General features: G+C 35.5%; 1 protein-coding gene across 8 annotated transcripts in view; it reads right to left on the bottom strand.

The window, feature by feature from the left end:
* The window catches only part of LOC131051349 (uncharacterized), a 184,901-nt gene that overhangs the window by 141,176 nt on the left and 18,664 nt on the right, over window positions 1-25,061 (bottom strand). For all 8 annotated transcript variants that reach the window (XM_057985819.2, XM_057985822.2, XM_057985818.2 and 5 more), the window contains 5 exons: window positions 24,899-24,980; window positions 23,043-23,201; window positions 7,977-8,125; window positions 7,565-7,679; window positions 7,339-7,454 (listed from right to left, as the gene is read on the bottom strand). In XM_057985819.2, the coding sequence (XP_057841802.2) occupies window positions 7,339-7,454; window positions 7,565-7,679; window positions 7,977-8,125; window positions 23,043-23,201; window positions 24,899-24,980 (621 nt within the window). The remainder of the gene's footprint in view (window positions 1-7,338; window positions 7,455-7,564; window positions 7,680-7,976; window positions 8,126-23,042; window positions 23,202-24,898; window positions 24,981-25,061) is intronic.

The following is a 25,061-nucleotide window of genomic DNA, read 5'->3' as shown; positions in this document are numbered from 1 at the left end:
TCACTCTAAATCTGCATTCTCAGAAAATTCTTCAAGGCCCAGCCAGTATAAATAACTGAAAACAAACAATTCCATACATGCTACACTCTGTTCCAGCTTACAAAAGCTTTTTACATACACCTCACAGCCAAAACTTCTTAACACTCTACAAGTCTGTATATTTGGAATTTGATCTATATATCAGCCCTTTCACCGAAAATAATACATTTTATTCAGCTTAACCAGAACATCAAAAAATACTTCACTTTCCAGCCGCATAGGCCATCAAAAATTCCCCACATTTTTTTTTCATCCAAAAAAAACTTCATATTGGAAGCAATCTTTTCTACTACATACTGAACACCCTCAGAATTTTCATAATTAAAAAACGTTTCAACGAGAACATATATCAATCTCTATATTCACAGCGCCATAGAGAACACATTTTTAACACATTGCAGATATCGATCATTTTTCAGCAAGAAAGAAAGTGTGACACTTCACAAAAAACTTTTCCAAAAAACATTTTACAGAAACCGTCCTTCCACACAAAAGCATTACACATTCCCTACAAAATATGAATTATGTTTCGTTTTTACAGAGTGATATATTTCACAGCTAGCCTCGAAACTGTTCATTATATTCTTGTTGCATCAACACGCATCAGAATCGTTCTTACATTCTTAGAAAAAACGATACATCACTTTTTAACAGCTATCAAAGAAGAAAAAAAGCGTCTCAGCACTGTAATGTGCTATATCATTTCCACACATATTCCTGGCTAAAAAAAACAGATCATTTCAGTCTGTTCATTGCAGAGAAAAAAAACGTTCCTTTAACCCAACACGAAGACAAAGAAAATTTTGCAATACGTTGTTCCAAAAGAAGTTACAAGGCTTTGATAGATACGAACAAAAAGAAAACACCTGGCATGAATCAACTTCAATGCACAAACTACAAAAATATTAAGAAACCACTCAGCACGAACTCAAGAATACTGTCACCGCTTGCTAAAGGAACAACTGAAAAAGTTCGATACAGACTGCTAAATGAGATCTTATAACATTGCACATAAAGGCAACTCAAACATCTTGACATGCCCCAGAAAACCTTGACATAGTCTGTACAAAATCTAATGACATCAATAGCAAAAAATAATCCAACCAACTCCCCCTTTGTCATTGATGACAACTCCAACCAGATCCAATTTGAACCAAAAAGAACACACTGAAACAGACTTGCTGAACCAATCTGAAGAAACTCCCCGTCTTACGACTCCCCCTTTGACATCAATGAATAAACCAAAACTGAATAGCTGAAACCAACTGGCATACCTGAACCTGGGCATTAAATGTATCAATAAGCACTCCCCCTTGAGGCCAAACTGCAAATTAATGAGGAAGTGAAAACACTGCCAGCTTCTGCCTTAAAAACTCAAAAGTCTCCTTTGGTAAAGACTTAGTAAACACATCTGCAATCTGCTCTTTGGAAGACACATATTCCAACTTAAAATGCTGATTAGTAACTTGTTCTCTCAAAAAGTGATACTTAATGGAAATATGCTTAGTTCTAGAGTACAAAACTAGATTTTTGGAAATATTGACGACATTCGAATTCAAGGATGTTGTTGTCCGCCCTACATGTTACCACGCTATTTTGCCAACAAGATAGTATTGCTTGAGTTGGTGACGCAGTTGACTACATATGATAAAGTGCAAATGAATAGACACACGACAGGAATCACTTCTCCCATCTCAATTGGGATATCAGTAGAAGTGCGTTCATCCTTACAGGCAGCGGACAAATTAGAAGAAGAATTGAGATCTCACTTCCTTATCCCATAATTCTCCAGAGAAAACTTTGATCCTTTCGGCAACATGAGAAGAGCTAACGGAAGAAGACACAAGCACAAGCTACAGTTGGAAAACTACTGGATGAACACCCAAGATGATTTAGACATAAGGAGTAAGATGTGCTCAAGGCTACCAATTGACATTGCTAGGATGTGCAACATTTTCGACATCCGAAATCAAGCACAAGATAGTGGATGATACAAGATCATGAGTGATACTCCAAGAGTAGATAAGCCTGAAAATGAGATCACAGCAGAAGATTATGATTATGACTTGGAGACTATTAACTTAGGTACTCCCACCACTGAACAGGCAATGGAAGACTTGAATGATACAGTGAAAACAGTCCATGATATGTTGAAGCTAGAAGTAGAAAAGAACAAGAAGCTAGGGCAAGAGGGGAGTCCCTTGAGAAGCTACTTGCAGCAGTTCAACGAACCGCTAAGGCAAAATGATACTTCAAGCACGCCACCGCCACTACTCCCTCCAAACTCAGTTGACAATTTAGAGAAGATAAGAACTTCAGCCCACCTGAAGGAGACTTGGATAAATAAGTCTTTCAAGAAGGCAAATGCATTTGTGAAGGAGTTAGTAAGTATATTTGATAAAGTCACAAGCGTTCTTGAAAGGACTCAAATCCTAATGGTGGCCTATGATACTTCCATTCACCAGAGATTATACCATGCTGAGATTGCATGTAATGAAGAATCTACCTAAACAAACTTTGGTGAACGGAGGAGTGTTGAAGGATGGACAATCGTCTGATTTCCAATAGTGGTGTAACTTGCTCTGAATGAGGAAGATCATCTTCGAGGATATCAACAATGGTTGCACTCAAGTTGATGATGCAATACACTTGATACATAATAAGATTGTGGAAGTAGTCGAGATCATACTTGAGAAGGAGATGAATGAAGGAATCCACATAGATGTCGATCAGCAGATCGAGAAAGTGAACATCGTATTCTTCGGAACAGCCGGATCACCTTCGAAAAAGCAGCTGGAAGATATACACTCATTTATGGTACTTGCTAGAGACTTAAGATTTCGGACCAGGATGGGAGAAAACCTTTGCCTCTGCCTTAGACGAAGTGAGCTTCATGGAAGAACAATTGAAAAACATAACTGCTGCCCTGATCACCGAAATTGAATTCATGGTGTCTAGATTCATTGAATTTGCAACAAAAGAAAAGGATAAGGGAAACAAACTTCTAGAAGATAGTTTCTTATGATTCCATGTGGCATCATTTTTCTTATTGGAGGATTTTTCCTCAATGTTTCTGCCAGATGGATATCACATTCCCATTGACTGATATTTATTAATTTGCAATAAGATTAGGTTTTGTTGTAACAAACCCTAATTAGGGTTTAGGTGGCAAGATATTGGCTCTTGATTTTGATTTAATCTTGGCCATTCATTGTATTTGGGAGCACTATATAAGCTCCACTCATTTCATTTGTAAAGGATCAATTACAAGAGTTTTGAAGATTTCTTGCTTAACACTGCCAGAATTAATAAAATCATTAAGCATTAGTGACTTATTGTGTTTTGGAGCATTGCTTGTTTCATCATCCTTTTATGAGAGAACTTAAAATTTGAAAAGACAAAAAAAAGAGATAGAATAGAATTTGCTTTTAAGTATTTAGATGAATGAAAGATGCATGTGCATGATTGATAGTGAAGCTCTTATTGTTCATACTACTAGTATCCCATCGACGATGAAATATCTTGCATAGTCAACTAAACCTATTTTTAGCCAAGCTTAACTTCAATTACTATTTCTTCATTGATATGCTTCACCTTGAAGGTATCCATGTTTGTGGTAGTGATTTGAAAATCATCAAACTATCCCTAGAAGATTACACTAGCCTTGGGGAGATGTTCATGGCATGTCAAAGCAAAGCTTAGTTGAGCTCACTTGAGATTGTCCATCACGCTTGCATTTAGCATTAGTTTACCATTCCTAAACCTTACTCCTTTTTTCACTTTTTTATCAAAGATCATTGGTAGTAGTAGGAAAGAGTGATATTGCAACATGATTTGTAGAGTGGCATTCCTTAAGCTTGAGAAGTTTCAGTTTCATGAACAATTACGTAAATCCCTTTGAAGGTACAGCAAACACATCACACCATTGAAGCTATCCAACACGTCAAGACCTGACATTGTAAACCTTGGAGTCATCTCAAGTGATCCTTTTCATATTCAGCATTTGAGAAGTCTTTATTCAAGAGAGGAGAGTATTCAATACTTTATTCTGTGTTCGACCGTGCATGAAAAACACGTCAACAATGACCTAAAAAACACATCAACGGAATCCAATTCTAACTTTTTGCTGGCCAAATTTGTGAATTGTTCCCACAAATCTAAACCCCCTGAAATTTCATGCACATTTTTTTCATTTGTTTCAAATGTAATTTACCTTGTTGGCATTTATTTGGAAGAAATGACGGCGACTTAGAATTTCAACAACTGCTCCTTCAAACGTCAAGCTTAGACTTTTGCTCATTCATTACAATCTCGTTCATTTTTTGTTGCACAATCCACATCCCATTCAATTGATCAAGTGGGGCTTTTGGGATTGATATATGTTTGTCCTTGTTATAGCAAGTTTCACCATAAACTTAGGAATAAATAATTTGAATCCATTTTGGTTCATGATTAAACTTAAATATAATAATTTACATATAGTCTAAGCAGCTACTTTACTCGCCAAAAAAAAAACAATATTATCAATTGATAAAGTGTGGCTTATAATATTATATGGTTAATTTCTTATACATACCCCTTGTGAACTTGAAATTCTTATTGCACTTGCCTTAGTGATTTGTTTAAAAAGACTAGTAAACTACATTCCAATACAATATAATGTAATCAATGACATGAGCATAAATTTTATAATCTTATTTTGCAATTTATGGGCTAAACCCTTATTTCTATTTGCTCTCTATATCTCTTTGTTATTAAAATGCCTTTAAATTGTTATTTTTAAACAAGGTTTTTCACCTCGATCTTTTCTCTTGGCATTTTTCTACCTTGTTTGAAAATTAGATTTTTTCACCATTTTTTCAGATCAAATCCGATTTTTGGAAAAATCATAATCTGTTTTTGCCAATTTTTTCCCCAAAAGATTTTTGTACTACTATGCATTTGGTTTGCAAATTTCTGTTGTTTCAGTCAGGATGTTTTGTGGAAGCTTATTGGAACACACTAGGAAATAATGGACACTAAATTAAAGATGTCTAAAACCTTTAAGTCCATAAAAGAATGGGCAGTATAAAGTTGTACATAAAATATTGGCTCAGCTCCTAAGACAGTACAATAAGAAGCATTCTAAGACACTGGTTGAATATTTTGCATGTTCCTAACATTCCTATGATAAGGCTTTGCATTCTTCAACTAATACATATCCATTTGAAACATATTTTGGCCACTTACTACCTGGTCCCTTTGATTTTGTGATAGGACAACCACATAGGAAAGAAGACAAAGTGAACATAGAAGCTTACAAGGCCAGAATGTTTACTGAAAAAAAATCAGCCAATACACCTCCTAGTGCACTGGAGGTTGAAAGATTCTGAAGTTAAGTACAAAGAAAGCCATGACCAGCATCATGTTGAGCAGAAGGTCCAAGATAAGAACAAATTTTGATTGTAGTTAAGCAAACAAAATTTGAAACTGTTGAACAAGTAGGTAAGAATGTTTTCAGAATTCACCAACACATACAAAGATTATCTCCGCAGTCACTGCCAAAAACTTAAATCTCTTTGAGCCTTCAATGTTGGATTAAGTAGAATAAACATTGAGGAACTTGTGTCCAATTCCAAGAAGAATTGGACAAGGACACAGTTCTATAGGTGAAGAAGATGATAACAAGAAAGAAGGTTTAGGAGGCGTGGTAGATTAGTTTGAAATGTAACAAAAGGGACAAAGCAAGATCATATCCTAAAGACAATGTAAGGAAACTGCTCCCCCATCTATTTAAATTTAAGTACCAAAAGCTTCCAAATTGAAGAGGCAAGATCCGCAATTGAATCAATCAAGCTAGTGAATTGGTTAACATAGTTAATATTACTCATTATGGAAGATTTCTTGTCAACAAGACAAAACATAAAACTTCATCCACTAAGGCTGAAACAAAAACAGATGGCATCAAATTGATCCAAATACTCAAAGTACTTCACTGATAATAAGAAAGTGCACTAGAGACAATTCCCATTAGGGCTGAAGATGAGAAACTATTTTTAGCATACCCAAACTCGTCATTAATGAAAATGGACACCAAAGATGACTTTTCCCACATCAAAATCATTGCAGCTAATACAAAATCACAAATCTTGCAGACAAAGGAGATTAAGTGTTTAAAATTTCATCTACTCAAGTTCAAAAGAATTTGGACTTGCCTCTAAGGATCTCTTGGGACTCTTCAACTATATTATCCTTTGTAAGACTGGAAAGAGGTTCTTTTCATGGTGTATTTGACTCTAAATGTACTTGTTTGCAGCACTCAGGTAGTCTTATGTATGTTGAAGTGTGATTGGAAAGGTTCGAAAGAGTTGGCGTTGTTGGATATGTGTTTTAAAACTCATTAGGATGTGTAAGGAGATGATCAATGCCTTAAGAAAGCACTAAAATTTTGTAAACAAGAAGCTAGTGGCTTCAAAGAGTGATCCCTCACTCTTCTGGAATTTTCTACAAAATTGGCTTTGTCCAAATCAAATGCTGTGTTATGCCTTTCATGCTTGTTTATGCTCTCTAATTGTCACTAATATCCTGCTTAAAATGTTTGCACTTCCTAACAACAGAAGGAAGACACTAGTGATGAGATATGCAGGTTTTGCATTATAATCAACCATTATAGCAGTTGTATGGTGATTGAATTGTAAAAGATTTGTATTGATAAGACAAGGAAATAAAATATCCACACTATTTACATATCAACTTGCATAACTACAAAGGAAAAAGTCATCCTGCATACTCAAAAAACAGTTAAGGAAGAGTCCTTGGGGGAAATATGACTTAACCATGGACCGATGATTTTCAATTTTTTAAGTGCAAAACTAGACTTATTATGTCCAATTTCTCATGTTTACCTCCTTGACTGAATTTTGGATAATGGCATCTATTAAACTCTTAGCTTTGCAATTTAATTTATATGATACCATATGATCTATTGTCCTTACACTGTTCTATGTAATTCTAGGTCATCCCCAGATTTTGTAATCCTAGACTGTTTTCCTGCGCTCTACTCCACAATACAGCTATGGTCTATGGCAATTTGTTAGAGGTAACCCCAGCCCCTTTTCATCTAATACTTTGTCTTTTCATCATAAAGAAAGAAAATCTAACCCAGATCCTAATTACAAAAGCAAGACAGATTAGATAGGAAGATTACTTAAAAAGATTTTCCAGATCAGAAAATACAAGTATAATTATCCAAAATTGACATAAGCCTAGCATTCATGTTTCAAAGAGTAAAAGAATGTATAAGGGAAGCATTCATCAGACTTTTGAGCTACGGTTGAGGAAGCTCCTCCATCCATGTCCAATTTTCCTGTAGCCTCATCCTTCTGCAAAGGAATAACTGGTTCTTCTTCTTGTCTTGACGATTCAACTTGATTTTTCTGCAAGCCCACTTAAAAATTTGGTGTCAAAGAGTAAAGGGCAACACAGAAATGAAGTACACAATAGCATATATGGATGTTGTCATTACCATTTCAAAAAGTGGCCTCACCTTTTGCAAGTAATCTTGATATAGCTTATATGCTTTGCTAACAGCATCTAGAAAGCCCTTGCTATTATGAATATTTTTAAGTTGGTCATAGTTTTCTCCAAATGGACGAACAGACCTGGAAAATTTATCATATAGTCTTGTGATTTTAAAAAAATTATACTGTATTAAACCTATCAATATTACCAGAAATGTTTCTACAGTATGGGCAAACCGAGATCTTTCAAAATACTAGGCTTCAAATTTCAACAATGTGAATATTGTTCTAAAACTGGTAGCCAATGTATGTTATAAAACAACAAAGAAACTTCCTCACGGTGCAAGGCTTCTAAACAAATTAAAGAAAAAATGATCTGTAGAGGGATAAACCAAAATATTCTGACATGTATATTAACCACTAAAACAAACCCCATACCTTGCCTCCACAAGTTTGGACTCCTTTGTTGGATCATCAGAGTAAATGAGCTCAGCTAATTCTGACCCCTTATTCGGACTCGAACTATTTTTCTTCCGTTGATCAGACTGCAGCATGATGAAAGCAGGCCACCACCTCCCCTTTTGTATCTGTAGGGCACAAACAATGGGCTAAGAAAAATGATAAATACATCTTACCTTATAATTCGGATTTTACAAACATATTCCTATCTCTACATTATATAAACAAATTTAAGCAACAATAACAACTCCATTCGAAAACAAATTGCTCAAAAAAAAATACATGGTAGTCAGATCTGAAAAAATGTTTTGCCGTGTAACTTCAGTACGTCGGGCTTGAAAAATATTCATGGGTTCATTGAGCTCAATTTCAGATGTTTAACAACTCTTCAAAATTGGTCTATGTTGAACCAAATGCACTAACTTCTGTCTATAAACAATCACATATTATTCCAATGTATATCATACATTGTGTTCAATCAATAAATACAAGACTACTATTTTGCCTCCCCCTAGAACACCAGGCAACATTAAATAATAAGGGACAATGATACAGATGGCATTCCGCAAGCAGTGCAAATTCTAGCACCATACAACACCATAAGAATAAAAAAGGCTGCCGATATAAATGACATTCTGCAAGAAGCCATGGTGCAGTTCTACCTATGTTGACTACAGAAAATATTTGGCAAGAAATAATTACCAGGAGGCTACATAGGCCTCAATATTTGCATCGCATCAATCTAACTAAAAGTGACAAACAATGACAACAGTAATATCTTGCTTCCTCCTTTTTCAGCTAGTTAATCTCAGTGTTCCAGAGAGCTTCAGAATAGTGAGGTGGAGGGATGCACGGATGGGTTTGAGGATGGAGGAACTATGGAATCAAATTTGAGAACAGCAGGAGGACAGTGGTGCAAATATAATATAGTAGCTAAAACAAAGTTACAAAAAAAAAATGTATAAGAAATAGCAATTTACCTAAGTGTTTTTCTATGTAAAGTCTTCAAGTTAAACTGTAAAACTAAATATCAAATTACCGACACAATGAATCAATCGAACCAATAATCAATAATGCAAATAAAAAATCCAAAAAATCAATACATTGCAGAGTAACAGTTTAATGAGCATAGTTAATTTTAATAAATGAAAACTTAATGCAGGATGACAAATAAGGAAAATCAAAATAGCTCCACCTGGTGGCTGACTAAGTTAACCATGACTATTACTGAATCCTATTTAAGAGCAGGTAAAGCTTTACAAATAACACAGACAGTTTACGTAGCTGCCATGTGGCATATGCACAATCACATGCTTCAAACTAATCCATCCAGTAATAATTAATTTACAGAATGTACAAAGTAAATATAGTAAATTATATACAAGCCTATTGAACCCTTGCATTTTGATAAAACATCAGCTTTCCTTCTTATGCTGTTTAAAGGGGCCCTGAGAACGAAGTCCCTTGAAAAGGACTACTGCTTCTATTTTCCATGTTGTGGTTTTTCAGAATATCCAAAACAGATTAAGGAATACTCAGAATCTTCTCCTTAGGAACAAAGGCCTTTGAGTGGCTGCTAACAAGGTAGGCAGCTAAAAACATACTGCACCTGCTCAAACACATTAGGAAATTGCTTTGCAAATTGCATCTTCAATGTGGTAATTGTTTTCTTGGATATTTTTAAATGCCGGTTTAAGGTACAACCGTACAAACTCCAGATAACTGAAGGAAAGGGGCTGAAAAAGTCATATTGCAGAGGAACAATATAGAGTTATTTTTTTCCTTTTTAGGGCAACAGGACTCCAGCAGTCCGCTGGACAATCAAGTGACACTGAAAGGAATCCCCTCACCATCCCCTGCAAGGTGAGCACCCCCATGACATCCCCTACTTCCACAATCACATCTCAAGGATGCCCTCCCCACCCCCACAAGCAGTGGTGGGCTCATGGAAGGAGAATGTTTGGTCTACCTCCCCACATCAAGGGAGTGGATACCCCTGGAAGACAAGTTAATCCATTCTTCTTCACATAAGGCATCAAGAAACCCCTATATATCGAGAAACATACCTCTACACCTGGTGTGAACTTATTATTGTTTCTAGCATCGCACTCAGTTAACTAGTGAAGCTAAGAAGCAAATGCTTCTTGATCTCCACTCAAAAGAATCAAAAAAACTCCTTAGGACCAAATTCCTGGGTTCTAAGTTATAATTCAAGGGTTCAAACCATTTTGTGTTGGGTCAATCACTATTAGAATAATTGTAGAATCTTTAATACTAGTGAGAAACAAAAATCTCATGTATTTCTTTTTTCTTTTTTTCAGATATCAGCTAGGCCTTCCACACTAACAATGTTCCTGTTTGTGACAAGTCACTACAACGTAATGATGTTGATATGTGCCACCTCCTGGACACCATCACAAGTGTTCGCTCAAAACTTTGGTCTAGAAATGTCACCTTGATCAACATCCATCAAGATATTTTTCATTTACCAATGTTAACCTCAGTTCATTTCATGCACATAAACATAAAAAAGAAATAGAAATCTATGCTAAGCTGCTAGCAGGTTCCATATATATATTCTGTTAGCTATATGTCAAATCTTACATCTTGTGTATCTTACAATTCTACAAATACAAAAAAGATTTTAATCATGACAAATGGTTAGTGATTTCATTGTTATCTTGTTGGGGAAGTTGAATACAGATGAACAAGATGTTGAAAGCTTAAACCATAATACCACAAATAATAACACTAAATGATTATAATATTGACTTATTCGGGATGATAACCCATACATCGCAATATAGCTTTTATAGAGCCTTTCCAAAACATAACTATCCAAACCAACCAATTACTACCATGACACTAACTATACATTTTAATTGCTAACTTCCCTAAGTCTCCACACTGAATTCGACTAAGGTTACTTTGTTACCAAATGTAAACCTCATTTTTCAAAAACCACTCCTAACATTTCCAATACAATAAACAAAACCAAAAAACATGATCACTAATCTTAAACATTCACCCCTTATTAAATTAACCTGAACAAGACATAGAACAAAAATTAACTGAACACAAGCCCAACTAGAAATTTGATGAAGTGCCTCCACCAAATCTCCCAATCTCCCAACACACACCAAATTGATCTAATCAACAGATATCTTGACTATCAAGCTCTACAAATCCTCTATACCACATAAGAGAACATATCCCAACCTACCTGCACTATGAGAGCCATATTTGAACTACTCGCCAAGGCCCAAAAAAAAACTCTGCAAAAACTCAGCGACATAAAAATTTGCTTAAATTAAATTACCAATGCATTTTTTTTGCAAAATTCAATGAGGAGATGCATCCAATGAGTCAATAAATGAGTACACAAAAGAAACAAGCTGAGTCTAGATATATTTGATTGATTTAAATGCAAATTGGGTACAAGATGGCATCCTCATGTGGAATGTTGATAATTGATAGTCTGAAACAAAATAAAATAGCAAATTGTTTTGTAAAACTAAAAGTAATTACTAAATCAAAACATTTACATCTTCCTCTTCCCAGCTCTAGTGAAAACTAGGGGAGAGGTAGAACTAGAGGGTCTAGTCCTAGGAGTCTGATGTGGCTCCTCCACCTCTCCAAAATGAGGTTGAGGGTAGCACCCCTCACGGAGGTCTGACAGTGAGAGAGAGAAAGGTAGAGAGATAGATCTAGATCTTGGGGGAGAGAGGAGAGAGTGAGATAGAGAGTGGTAGAGACAAGGGATAAAGGAAGAGTGATAGGGACTGAAATTTGACTAAGCCAGAAAAATTTAAAAGACCTTCTAAAACCTAGAATTTGCATTATAACTCCTAGACATCTAAAACCACTCTCAAACATTTCATTTCATGTATATATTCTGATGAAGAGAATGAGACTGACATGAAAAAAAAAATAGATAATTTTTTTATGTGTTTGAGCTTCTTTTTTTATGCAGATGAGTTTTTGCCAAAGACTCGCCAAGTTTTGGTGAAAAAACTTGCAGTTTTTGTGCATGTTAATGGCGTTTTCCATCTATGATGAGAGCAACTCTCCTCCAAGTGTGTCAAAATCCCTACTCTAGTACTTACACAATGAGAGAACTCTGCTATGAGAGTCCAGTTGCCTATAAAAGTGTTGATATCCCTCCTCCAATGTTGTGGGAACCAAATCTCTACTCCAGTGTACAACAAAAAGAAAATCAAGGTAGATACACTAATCCCACCTATTTCAAAGGTTACACTATCCACAAATACAGCCAAGCCCCCTTGCTCCATGAAGGAACACAAATGTAGTGGTACTTCTCAAACAATCTACCATCTCACAGTGAGGAGCTAGCTTGAGATAAGGAAATTCCTCCAACCTCCTCTATGACCTGTTACACTTTATCACCTCTTGTCACATGTGAGTCACTGAAAACTTTATCAGGTGTAGTATAGATTGTCCTAAAAGGACAAGCATAGTTCTGATTCAGCTGATAATACACCTTTTACAATGTGGTATTTCTGTGTATTAAAAATGTCTTTATAACTCCAATTATAAAGTCTCCAAACCAAAAAAAGTCTCCCTTAGATGCACACTCCTTAAATTAATAACCCCTTAAAGAACTACTTATATCTCTTACAACAAGTTTACAATATAATTTCTGCTTTGAGATATTTGAACTTCAAATCTTTTTATTTGCATTTCTTATGAGGTAAACAAACTTCACTTCCTCCTCACAAAACCAGAACAAAATATTTGTACACCGTCTTTAATCTCTAAGTAAACCCTTTCACATAAATGAGAGATCAAATCATTAAAATGTGTACCTTATATTTGTCATACTTAACATTAAAGGAGGGCACCCAATAGTTTGTGTGAATTGCTTCAACTTTATGCAAAATATTGGCACAAACAATTCACTATTCTTCCACAGTTTTAACAGCAGCAGGCAGTTTGGCAATGTTAAGCATGATCAACAGCATTTACAGGAGTACAGCATTTATGTCCTCTACAAAGCATATAAACTATTGAAACTTCAATCATTCAGATTGTTTGCATTAACTTTCTCACAAAAGGCAAGAAGATGTTACTATAAATACTGTAGCATATGAATGTCTCGACGTTTTGTATCCTTCAGTACAGTCAGACAAATCGTCATCACTGTGATTGGCAGCAAACAAGACAGGTAGCAGGCAGTAAGAAACATGGGCAAGCATCTGCAACCACCAGGTAATGTAAAGTGCAGATTTGTTCCAGATAGCATGTCATGCATGCACCCCATTCTGTACAATGGTAATTTGACACTGTTTCAGGCAAAAGAACTGACAGGCAACATGAGCCTCTTTAAGCAATTCTCAATGAGATTCCTCATAATATGAAGTTATGAACATTAATGTTTCTCCCATGGCTTCCACAAATTCCTTCTGCTGCCCCCATTTTATGCTTGCTAGCTACTTCTCCTAAAAGGCTCATTAGATCAAATTGCTCTAGTACGATAACCCACACATCACAATATGGCTTTTATAACGCCTTTTCAAGACATAACTACGCAAACCACCCGACAACCAACATGACACTAACTAAACATTTTAATTGTTAACATTATTAACTCACTAAAGTGACTTTATTATGAACTGTAAACCTTATTTTCCAACAGAGGGCTCTCTGATTATTAGATAACCGCCACTAAAAGAAACTATTTTATCTATCACTTGATCAATTAGTGCCGAGAACATGGGACAAGATCAATAGCATGTTATATGCCTCACAGAACGGAAAGATCTTTGATCTCTTCAAAGAAACCAATTTGATTGCAGTTTTGCATAGTATAGCACTTGTGAATTTGACTAGTTTGACAACTGAACTACCAAAAGAAGATATAAGTTTTACATTTAAACCATTTGTATAGAACAAACACACCTTGTCATAGCAACTGATAAGTCTATTGGCATCGAAGAGAAATTTTGTATGGTATTGATAGGGTATTCCTTGTAACCAGATGGATAGAAGGGCTTCCACAAAATGGATTGAATTTATTCTTGCTCTAAATGGGTAGCTGTTTTGTGAATACACTAGCTAAAAATGTGGAAAGCCTTCCCAAGGTTTTTCTTGCGATTGGTAAAATTCTATTATGTCTTCACATGTGCTTCTACAATTTTGAGCTATGAATCCAATTTTAACCCATTGTGGAATCCAAATGCTTGGTGAGATTCTATTATGTTTTTACATGTTCTTCTATGATAATGCCCAACCATTTGTTGCCATGTGATGTCTTTGATTGGCATTGTTTCAGACTATGTATGAGGGGATGCATAAGTCATGCTTATGCTTGTTGCTTCAGTGTTTATCAATGTTTCAGCTTCATCATTTTCAATAAATGGTTCTTGTTGTGGCTTTTATTTGCTTGCTTTGAGATGTTTGTATGGCAGTGTGTCAAGTTCCTTGCCAGAACTTGATGTATTTTAGTACATATTGTGCCTTGAGATGCTCGTGTTATGCTTTCTGTGATAGAATCACCAATGTGGTGATTCAATGATCTCAGTAGATGGCATTTTAATTGATCATCATAACTTCATGATTATATGATATGTGGTATTGAACCCCATTGGATGAGTTTCATTTGCTTTGGCTATGAAATATATGTGTAGCAGGTATGCTTGATGTGTGAATCAAGTGTGCAGGTTGTCCACACGATTATGCAAGTCTATGTTATTTGCCCAGCAGTGGTTATTTTGGAGGTGTCACTTTGGTTCAGTGTGCTTGTTAACCCCTCTCGCACTCAATTCAAGTGCAAGATGACCCTTATTTTCCCTTATAGTTCTGAACTCAAATAGGTGGCAATTCTGGACTTCATATGTCATGGAAAACCAATAAATGCATGATTTATATAGTGGTTGTTTATTTCCCCATATGCATTAAATTGTATTTTGAAGGTAAATCTGTGTGTTAATGATACCTGCTGGTATTGGGAATCGGTAATTTGGAAAAGAAAAGAAAAAGAAAAAGTTAAATTGTTATTTGAAAATTACTCCTTGGACTTCAGAAAATTCATTGTAATATTTAAATTTGCCTAACAAAGGATTAATTGCATCATTTAATTACCTACGAAATGAAAATGACTTGCGCATTTTAATTTAACTGCAAAATGTATTTTTGTGGAAATGAAAATAAAAAATAGAAATTTTTGGAAAAAGAGAAAAAAGAAAATAAAAATAAGAAAATAGAAAAGAAAAAAGGCATAAAGTAAAAGGAGACTTCTATTTTTCATCCTTAACTTTTTGATTATTGGAGAGGTTGCTCCGAAAAACCCTCTCTTTCCCTTTCAATGAAATATGGATTTGCAAAGAAATTGTGGATGCAATGGCTCCAAGTTGAGTTCAAATTGATGGTACTTGGCATGGGATTGCTTGAGAATGGAAATTCAGTTGCGTGTGTGTTGCTCTTGAGGAGGATTTTCTTCTTTATTTGCAAGCTTGAATCCTTGTGCCATGCCCACATTAGGTGGTTGCATATAGTCTCCTTGTTATAGGATTGAATTTGAATCAAAATTCATAGTTTTTGAATGTCAATTTAATTTTTGAAAATGCCCAAATAGAGCAATGGCTACTGTAATTTTTTTAAGCAATCTGGCCTTTCAAATTTTATTTGAAAAAAGTGATGTTGTTCACCATTAAAACCAAAGGGTATGTTTAGATTTTTCAAATTTTCACTTTCGAAAATGTGAAAATTTTAAGCAATCAATGGAGATTTGTGAAATGTTGATAATTATTCATCGAAAATAATTTTACAAATTTTTGAATTGTGAATAATTCTAGATAAGTTTTGATGTAATTAAGAAATATCATGAATGATTTTTATTTAGGACCTTATGAAATCATGTTTATTTTGTTACCCCAATTTTTTGTGGATTCAAATTCATGCCATGCTCAAATTGGTATTTGAAGTGTGATGAACCTAGGATTTGAGGCTCAAATTGGTATTCGGAGATTGATGAACCTAGGATTTGAGGCATAGGGCTAAGATGTCCCAAGTCCGGAAGTGACTTCAAGAATACAACAAGCGTAGAGTTACATAATCAAATGATAACTACAGAAATCCATGGGGTAATTAAAATGAACCAAGATATCAATTGACAACATACTTAGAGCACTTGCATAGGCTCGCTATGCATATGTCAGGGACATACCACACCCAAGTAGGGTTGGTGGATGTCGCTTAGGTATTCCCTTCCCATGGCAAGACGGCATACATACTCAAGTCCACATAATCATCCATTTGTACTATGGCGATGACACTCCTTGCCTTTATGGGTTTCCTCCCCTTTGAAGCACTTGGACTTATATAGGGCAAGATACCCATCTCTAGCCATGTGTGTTAGTTGAGACCATAATTGCACGTGTTCATTTCCATGCTATATGTTTTATTGATGGCATGTGGTATACTATATTATGTGGATTATTTCTCATCTTTATTATTGCATGTTTAGGCCATGATTGCATATTCTTATAAGATTGGCATGTATGCCTTGATGTTTATCAAGCTTGTAGACATGTATATGATATGATTGATGATCATTTTGTTTGGCATATTTGTGAGCCATCCTCCCTTATTTTCCATGAGAGTTACTTGTGCCCAAGTGATGATCTTGTAGCATGATGGGGTGGACCTAAGGGTACCATATAGTTGGATGACGTAGAACCACTATTGGGGATCAAAGTTCTTGTAAGCTTCACCTTGGAAGAGCTTTGGTTAGTGTGCAAATGGAGGTTTTCTATTCCTTGCCTGAACTCTCTCGTTCCTGTAATATGATGTAAAATATGTAAATACAAGACTTTGAATCCTTTTTTGTAATTGTAAGTGTGACTATGGAACTAGATTGTAAACCTCCCGCATAAGTGATTATGATGTTATCTTTATTGTTACGTTATCTCAATGTTAGTGTTGAATGTTAATTATCTCAATGTTAGTGTTGAATGTTAATTATCTCAATGTTAGTGTTGAATGTTAATTATCTCAATGTTAGTGTTGAATGTTAATTATATCTCAATGTTAGCTGTTTATGCATTTTATAGCCAAATAACTATGAAATATAATTAACATTCAATATAATTAACAGAAATATAATTAACATTCAACACTAACATTGAGATAACGTAACAATAAAGATAACATCATAATCACTTATGCGGGAGGTTTACAATCTAGTTCCATAGTCACACTTACAATTACAAAAGATTGATGCTTGACATTATGATAACTATTGACTAACTCTTGGAGTAATAGCAATTGCACATGGCCAGCCAACAAGTTCATTGCAGTTTCCCTCTTGTTCAACTACATTTCAGGCTAGAGGTTAAAATTATATCACCATTTTTTAGGGTACAATCAATGGTAACAGATGTCAAAATAATGAAATCCTTCAAAAACGAAAATTAAATCTCCGGATGCTTCATAATTTGTTCAAGTGCCTCAAATGGCATTCAGTTGACAGTGGAAAGGGAAATTGTGCAAGCCAAAACTGCAGGTATAGGCATACAACTAGCCATAAGTGATATCAAACCAGTACTGCTACAAGGTACAACATCAACTTAATGGCAAGGAAGCAGCCGCAGCCACAGACTTCACTGAAAGATATACTGAGTTGGCAACACCATAACATCGATTTGACCACAAAGATGCCTACCTTGATGCAACAACCAAGTTAGCTTCTGCTAAGGTGAGAAGACCAAATTTACCCTACAAGTTGACAACACAAATGCCCAGTTAGCATCCTCCACCAGGGAATTTCCATTGTGGACCCCTAGTTGATTTTCATCCCTATGCTTCATACCACAGCTGTTGAATCACTACACCAACAAATAAAAGATCTCTTCACCTCAGTGCAACCACTACTCGAACATGCACCAAATTTTTATGAGCTCCTTGTACAGGGAAAAAGTTAAAAAAGAAAGCAATGGAGGAAGTGCAGGGAAAGGCACTAGAGGCAAAACAGGCAACTGTACAAAGATACATTCATAGCCTCAGGCCACAACAAATTAGGCACAAGAAAGTTAGCAACATTTAATTGTACACCTGACTGCCACAACCAAGCTTCCTCCATTCAATGGTGCATCTGCACCTTTCCCATCTGCAAGACAAAAAAATGCAAAAGCATTCTCAGAGCCAACTTGGTGATGAGTGTCATGTCCCCTCCTTGATTGTTATATATATATATATATATACTAAATGAAACAATTATTATTATTAAATAATATAATACTTACCAACAAATGATTATTTAAAATTTATTAAATATCAATACGATATTAAATATTACTATATTAGATTTATTAAATATTAAATAGCAATATTTAATATTAAAAATTAAATAAGATATTAAATATTACTATTTAAAATTTATTAAATATCGATTGAATAAACATCGAAGATTAACTATTAGTTATTGATTAAGGAAGAAATTAACTAAGGAAGACGTCAAAGAAATACTCCAACATATTCCATCTATCATCTCTTGAGCTAACATGAAATTGATCGTTGTATCTATAGGAAGGAGGCATATATGTATGCTTTACAGAAAGTAATTCCGGTCAGCGTTCCATACACCTAAGTATGCTCATCTTCATAGAATCTTCCTACTGAGATCTATCAACATCGTTCCCCCCAACAGATTTAATATCGAAGATGATCAAAGAGAGACCAAAAGAACTCAGCAATAGTCTGCATTCGATCTGAATAAATATAACAAGTCAACCAGCATCATTAGAATTGGTGATAAAGGAATCAAGTACGAAATGGGATGCAGATCTGTGTAATGAACCTTAAGTGATCGGAGAAGAATAAGATCAGATAGCACATCAATCAAGCCAATTATCAGATCGGACCATTAAATAATACTCTTCAACTACCAGCACATAAGTGCATCAATCAAATGTATAAAGAGTGATCGGTAATTGAGTATTGGATTTAATCATAGAGGCAGCAAAACACTCCACTAATCTCGATCATGAAAGGGATGCGCTTATGGTTAACCCATATTATCTATGCACCATAACCACTAAGGTTATAATGTGAAGAGGCACGATTAAAGACAATAAGAGTCAGCGATCAGGAAGAGACAAGGGATGTGTCTCTTAAGACACCCCATCCCCTCATATATGAAACCAGAGAAACAAAAATCGCCCAAACTCGTCGAGTCCAGGTCCGAGTCATGCCTCTTGGGTCTGCAGAGCTCGGACTCGGAGTCAGCCGAGTCCGGGAGGCAAAATCGCCAGACTCGCCGAGTTGGCGAGTTTGGCCTAAAATCGCCAAACTCGGTGAGTCCAGTGCCTGAAACTCGGCCACCGGCTGGGTTAAATAAAATGACAAAAAAAACATTTTAATTTTTTTTCAAAATGAATGATCTCGTTTTTGTTCACTACAACCTCTACCTGAGAATGAGAAAAATTAGGGTTACAACATGTCAGCCAATAGAAAAATAACACCCGACACCTTTATTAAATAATAAAAGTCTTTTTGGCCTCGCGGGGCGGTGCCCCTTGACCCCACCTTGGGGGCATTGCCCCCAAATCCCCGTCGAAAAATATGGGGGGAAAATGCGTTGATAGAAGTAGGGAAAATTTAACCTCGGAGTCTGATTAGGCTCCATATAACAACAGAGTGGGCCACTAAGACAGATTATGTGGCTGTCTTTAGTGATGATGACACTGATTGGATCGACCAAGTAGATATATAGGCTGAGACTGTAGCTATGGCAGAGGAGGAGCGAAGAGCACAAGCAGAGGCAGATAGTGACACAGATGTTCCTAATGTTGGTGAGCATGGCATGGTGTCACGAGGAGCGACTATGGCTGTCGAATCATCCAAGACCTACCTTAGACACCTTCGCAGGGGGCCAGGGCCGAAGGGTGCAGGCTCCTCTGAGCCATAGGCTTGTAGTTGTTTTTACCTTTGGTATTTGTATGGAACATTTGATGATGATCATATGATGACATGGATTTTTTATTCCATGAGTTTTGTAATATTGTATAAATTTGACAATATTTATATATCTATGTTTGTTATTTCCTTCGGCTACAATTTGTGTTTATGCTTATGTGATTGATGTATACTTGTGTATGTAATCAAGTGAGCCGAGTTTGATGATGTTATTGTGTCTTTAAGGTGTATTCAATAAAGGGAGCATGAAACAAGTTTTAAATCTTTAAAAATCTCTAAATTTCTTGAGTTTTTCACTTTCCCGAGTCAGCCGAGTTTGAGTCCGAGTCCAGGTCGACCTTGCCGAGTCCGAGCCGAGTCCGAGTCCCATTTCTTTGATGAAGACAATCCCCATCATTTCCAAAAGGGGGCATGGATGGAGTTTATACCTTATCCCTACATCCAGTTTGGATCGTTCTTAAAGAGCAATTGTCATAAGCACATAACGTATTGCATAAGAAACGCAGAATACATAATCTAATATAATTATATAGGGAACCAACAATGAATATATATAATATGCAACCATCGAACAGATCAGATCAGGACTGTTATTAAATACAGGCAGTGAGGTCCTTGTTCTTGGTGGTATGCATGGGATGTGTATGCTTAAGCCTGATAATATTCTTATGTGGAATTTAGTAGTAATTTAAATAATACTCATATAGACTGTACTATGTATGACAGTCATACTTAATTTTATATACATTAATAATAATTGAAAGACATATATATATTCACAGTCTAGGTACTTAATCAACTCTAATCCTATTCCCCAAGGGAGATGGGTGCTGCTAGGGAGAGGCGGAGTAAATCTATCCGATAGGAAGCCCCAAGGGTGAAAGACTCCTCCTGAAATCTGGGCTGCAGGCCCCAAGGGTGAATGGACTGAGTTCAGTAATCTGGACTACTTTAAGAGTTGGTGTCAAGCGCCCTAGGCAGCCAAGCCCTCTTCTGGGAAGAGAGACGGAACAGTTTGACTAAGGTGGTAACATAGATGTTGCTTTGATAATTGACAGAGTATAAGTAGGGGACATTACAATGAGTGCTTGACTGATAAGCAAGTGCAAAAAACTGGATTTGCAAGTTCAACAACTAGTAGCTGAGATCAAGAATGCAAGAATTGGTTATCTCCGTACAATTGAAGGAGTTGCCATATACTATCTTCACACAGTTCAAAGAGAACACAAAAGCAAATGGGGACATGGCCGAAGGCAAGGACTCACAGAATGTCTTAGCACAAGTTGGGCCAAAGCATGATGGCATTGCCCAAGTTTTGTTTGAAAGTGTTGAGGCCCATTAGACAAAGATAGATACAACTTCAGAGAACAGGTTGGCATTTGTATAGGGCTGTGTTTAGCACATTACACCTGAGCTTTCTCCAATTTAACCTACTGCTTTGTAAGTTGTTTTGTGGATAGATCAGGTAATTACACTAGGAAGATGTTGACACCATGGTTTTTCCTCAAATTTGTATTCAAAAGAGCCACTGATCTTGTAATAAGAATCTTGTATGAGAAGCAATGCAAGTTGTGCCAATTTCCTAGGAAGTTGTAAATTACATGAACAGAGCCATACAACTGTGAGAAAGACATCACTTATGCGAAGTGCATGGTCGTGCATGGTCTTTCCTTGAGACTCACACTATCTATTCATTGCATAAAGCAAGAGCATGCAGCCATGTTAGACCCAATTGTCGCACTCTATGGAAGCCTCTATAACCACTTTAACATATCATATTGATAACAATGAGCAGAAAACAGCAAATTCTGCAAGTTAGTAGTCACAACAAACTTGTAATGATTTGAATCTACTAGTCTATTATGAATATGTTTTTCTTAAGTACTTTCTATTTACGAATGGTTGTTATTAAAAAATGCACAATTATTTAATTCTAATATATCCACATATAAAATTCAATTTGGTTGTGTTCTCTTCACTTGTATTGCATTTATTCTATCTGAAAGTCTCAAGGACCAATGCATGCCACAGGTGAGCAGTCCTGGAATAACAAGCTAGCAAGTAGGTGCCAGTTAAATGCTAGCTAAAGGTAAGCATGCACAAACAATGAAAAATTATCTAGCTATACCATCCTCCTTAATTTTCTTGAGGAATTGCAAAGGAAAAGATGTTTTTATTCTCTTTAATGGGCTCCCTTTGTAAATGGTTAACCTCGGTGAAATAAAAAATGAAGACTATATATGCTCCACAGAAAGCCTACAGGTAATAGAAATGATGATAATGCACACCTATTTTAGGGTAAAGCACACAAGTCTGGCCTTCAACATGAGCTTTCCTCTAAGACAAGACTTCAAAGGGATATCCTTATAAATTTCAGAATGCCTGCGCTTTTAGATACATGTCCGGGATATCCCATCAAACTTTAACATAATCATTAAATACAATATTCAATAGGATACAACTGCCAAGCTCCTATGTATCAGTCATTGTAAATGGAAATCCCTCTAAGTCTCCAGGGTATTTTCATATGCTCGTTTAACATTGCCAATAGTGTCAGGCAGATACAAACTATATTCTGAACAGATAGATAAGTGGAACATCTGAACAGCCTTGATACCAGCCATATGCATTTCTTGTGCATACTTGTAGCTGCCTTATTTTTCTACATAGGCTTGAAATAACGTAGGATCAAGGTCATTGTCCACATCATAATTCTCACGTTATGTGACAATAATTGCATTTCATTATGTAACAGCATTACATATTTTAAGTGAAACATTTTTAAATAACAAAAAATTGGCAAGGATCATTTAGTAATCTTTTTTGTGCTAAATACTATCCTGGGTTGGCTCAAAACATACATTAATGCTACCACATTTTTGGTGCTGCCATGATCAATGTCTCAAATTAATTTGGAACATTTCAAGAAGAACACAATGAATGTTGAATACCTAAATATACACCTCATTTTATCATCAAAATTCTCAATAATGTTCTAGTAAACTCAATCCGTTTAAATATCAAACCATTCTATTGAATATAACTTGTGGTGAAATAACTACAGGAACCAATAAACTGACAGATTTTAAACATTTGTAAGCCATACCATACCTCAGCCCACACGAACTTCTTTGGTCTAGTGTCATTACTCATACTATTCTCGTCTGATTTAGAATCTTCGTTACCAGAGTCTTGCTCATCTACTAGATCAACAATAGCATTTGACTGAATGTGTGCAGAAGACTCAGTGAGACTATGTTTGCTCTTCCTCTGCAAGGTATTGAACAAAAGAAAATTATGACACCAATTATAACAAATAAGAAAAAAATTAATCATATATGTTTAAACAAAATTGCTACCAGACAGCCAAGAATATGATTGCAAAATGCAAACAACCAAAACTGCCAGAGAAACACACAGAGAATAACAATCAATTACATTTTTAGGTACAAAAAACAAATTCTATATGTAATCTAGCAAGATAATTCCTTCATTGTACAAGTAAAACACTTATCAAGAGATTAAAAAACAATCTACAAAATTTAAATATTTTTGCGTGTAATGAGCTGAAATTGATCAACCTCAAGACAATATCACCAACTTCAAAAGAGAGAAACTTCAATTTGAAAAAAAATTGATTGAATTGATTACAAATATACAATGTATACAAAGGAATTACAAGACGGTGTTCTAAAAAGAATGAACTGTAATACTAAAGCTTCAACATGAAGCTAAAAAGCTAACTATGTGTTCTAATAAAAGAAGCAATAGTTGAACTTAAAACACTTAACGAATTAAAAAGCTAACTAAGTCGACAACTAAGATGACCATTATAGAATAGATATACTATTATTTTAATACAATTCTCCCATATCTGGGTAAGATAACTTCTGCTACTTTGTGATTTGGTTTATGCCAAGTCAAGAGTGATGAAAGACAAGATCCAGATACAACAGTTCAAGCTGTAAAGCTTTCTACACTACAATATTCTACAATGAACTATCCAGTCCAGTCCCAAATGAAATTTGTGATGCTCCTCTCCATCAGAATGGCAGGCTTAACATTAGCTTTCAATCATCAGTTGTGACGATCTCATGCAGAATCTTAGTCTCTGAATATTAGTGTCTCTCTTCAAATTACTTCCATTGATCCTATTACTTTATCTACAAATTTAACAAAGCCAGTTTCTTATCAATCACAAATGTAACAAAATCTGATTATTGTCCTCATCTATGAAGTTTGTTTAGCAAGAGGAGACTTAATGGTATGTTATTAAGCTTTATTCTACTTAAAAGTCTCCTTTCTAGATTCCTTGTGTAATCAATTTCTTGTGCTAAACATTGGAATTGCATCCATATTTCTGTGAATAAAGTCTGCAATGACTTCGAACCAAGCTAACAAAATGGATGTTGAGATTCAAATAGTAGGCATCCTAAGCTTCATGGAGCAAGAATGTTAAGTACATAAATAAATTATTAAATGCTTAATTGAACAATAGAGGAGATTATTAACTTTTTAGAATGCAGGCAAAGACAATTTCCCTTTGCCAATAAGTCTTTTTTTCAGTAAGTCAGTTTCAAGCACCAACTGAGCCAGCTAGCAGGGTTACTATTTTTAGTATTGTCAATGGATTCAGTTTTGATGGTTATCTCAGCATTTTATTAGTCCCAACAAACTCAAGGAGCTCTACTTCTACACTTTTGACAACTTTCATCTCTATGCATGAGTGTAATCCTACTCTTATAGGAATTTGATAAGTAAAATATGTGTAAATTGAAAAGATTCACTTATGTTTGCAAACAAGTTAACTCTATTTTATAATCACAAATTTATTTAAAATCAACATATTGACCTCATCTATGTAGCCCATTTAGCAAATGAGAAACTCAATAAAATGTCTATGAAGACCCATGAAGATCCTCCATCCATATATAACAAAGAAATTGTACAAAAAACCAGGACCAAACCTGCAATATAGAGTGAGTTGCATGTAAAGCATTACAATCATTACATCGCCATGAATCCATAGATACTTGTATATTGCCAGGCCTGTAAAAAAGAACAGTTTAATTAAGAGACTATAGATGTACCTCTGTGTATGTGTGGGTTTGCGTAAAGAGAGAGAGAGAG

The sequence above is a fragment of the Cryptomeria japonica genome, chromosome 11 (assembly GCF_030272615.1).
Source record: "Cryptomeria japonica chromosome 11, Sugi_1.0, whole genome shotgun sequence".
Lineage (NCBI taxonomy): Eukaryota > Viridiplantae > Streptophyta > Pinopsida > Cupressales > Cupressaceae > Cryptomeria > Cryptomeria japonica.
Note: the sequence above shows the minus strand (reverse complement) of the source record. Positions and strands in the feature narration are given on the sequence as shown.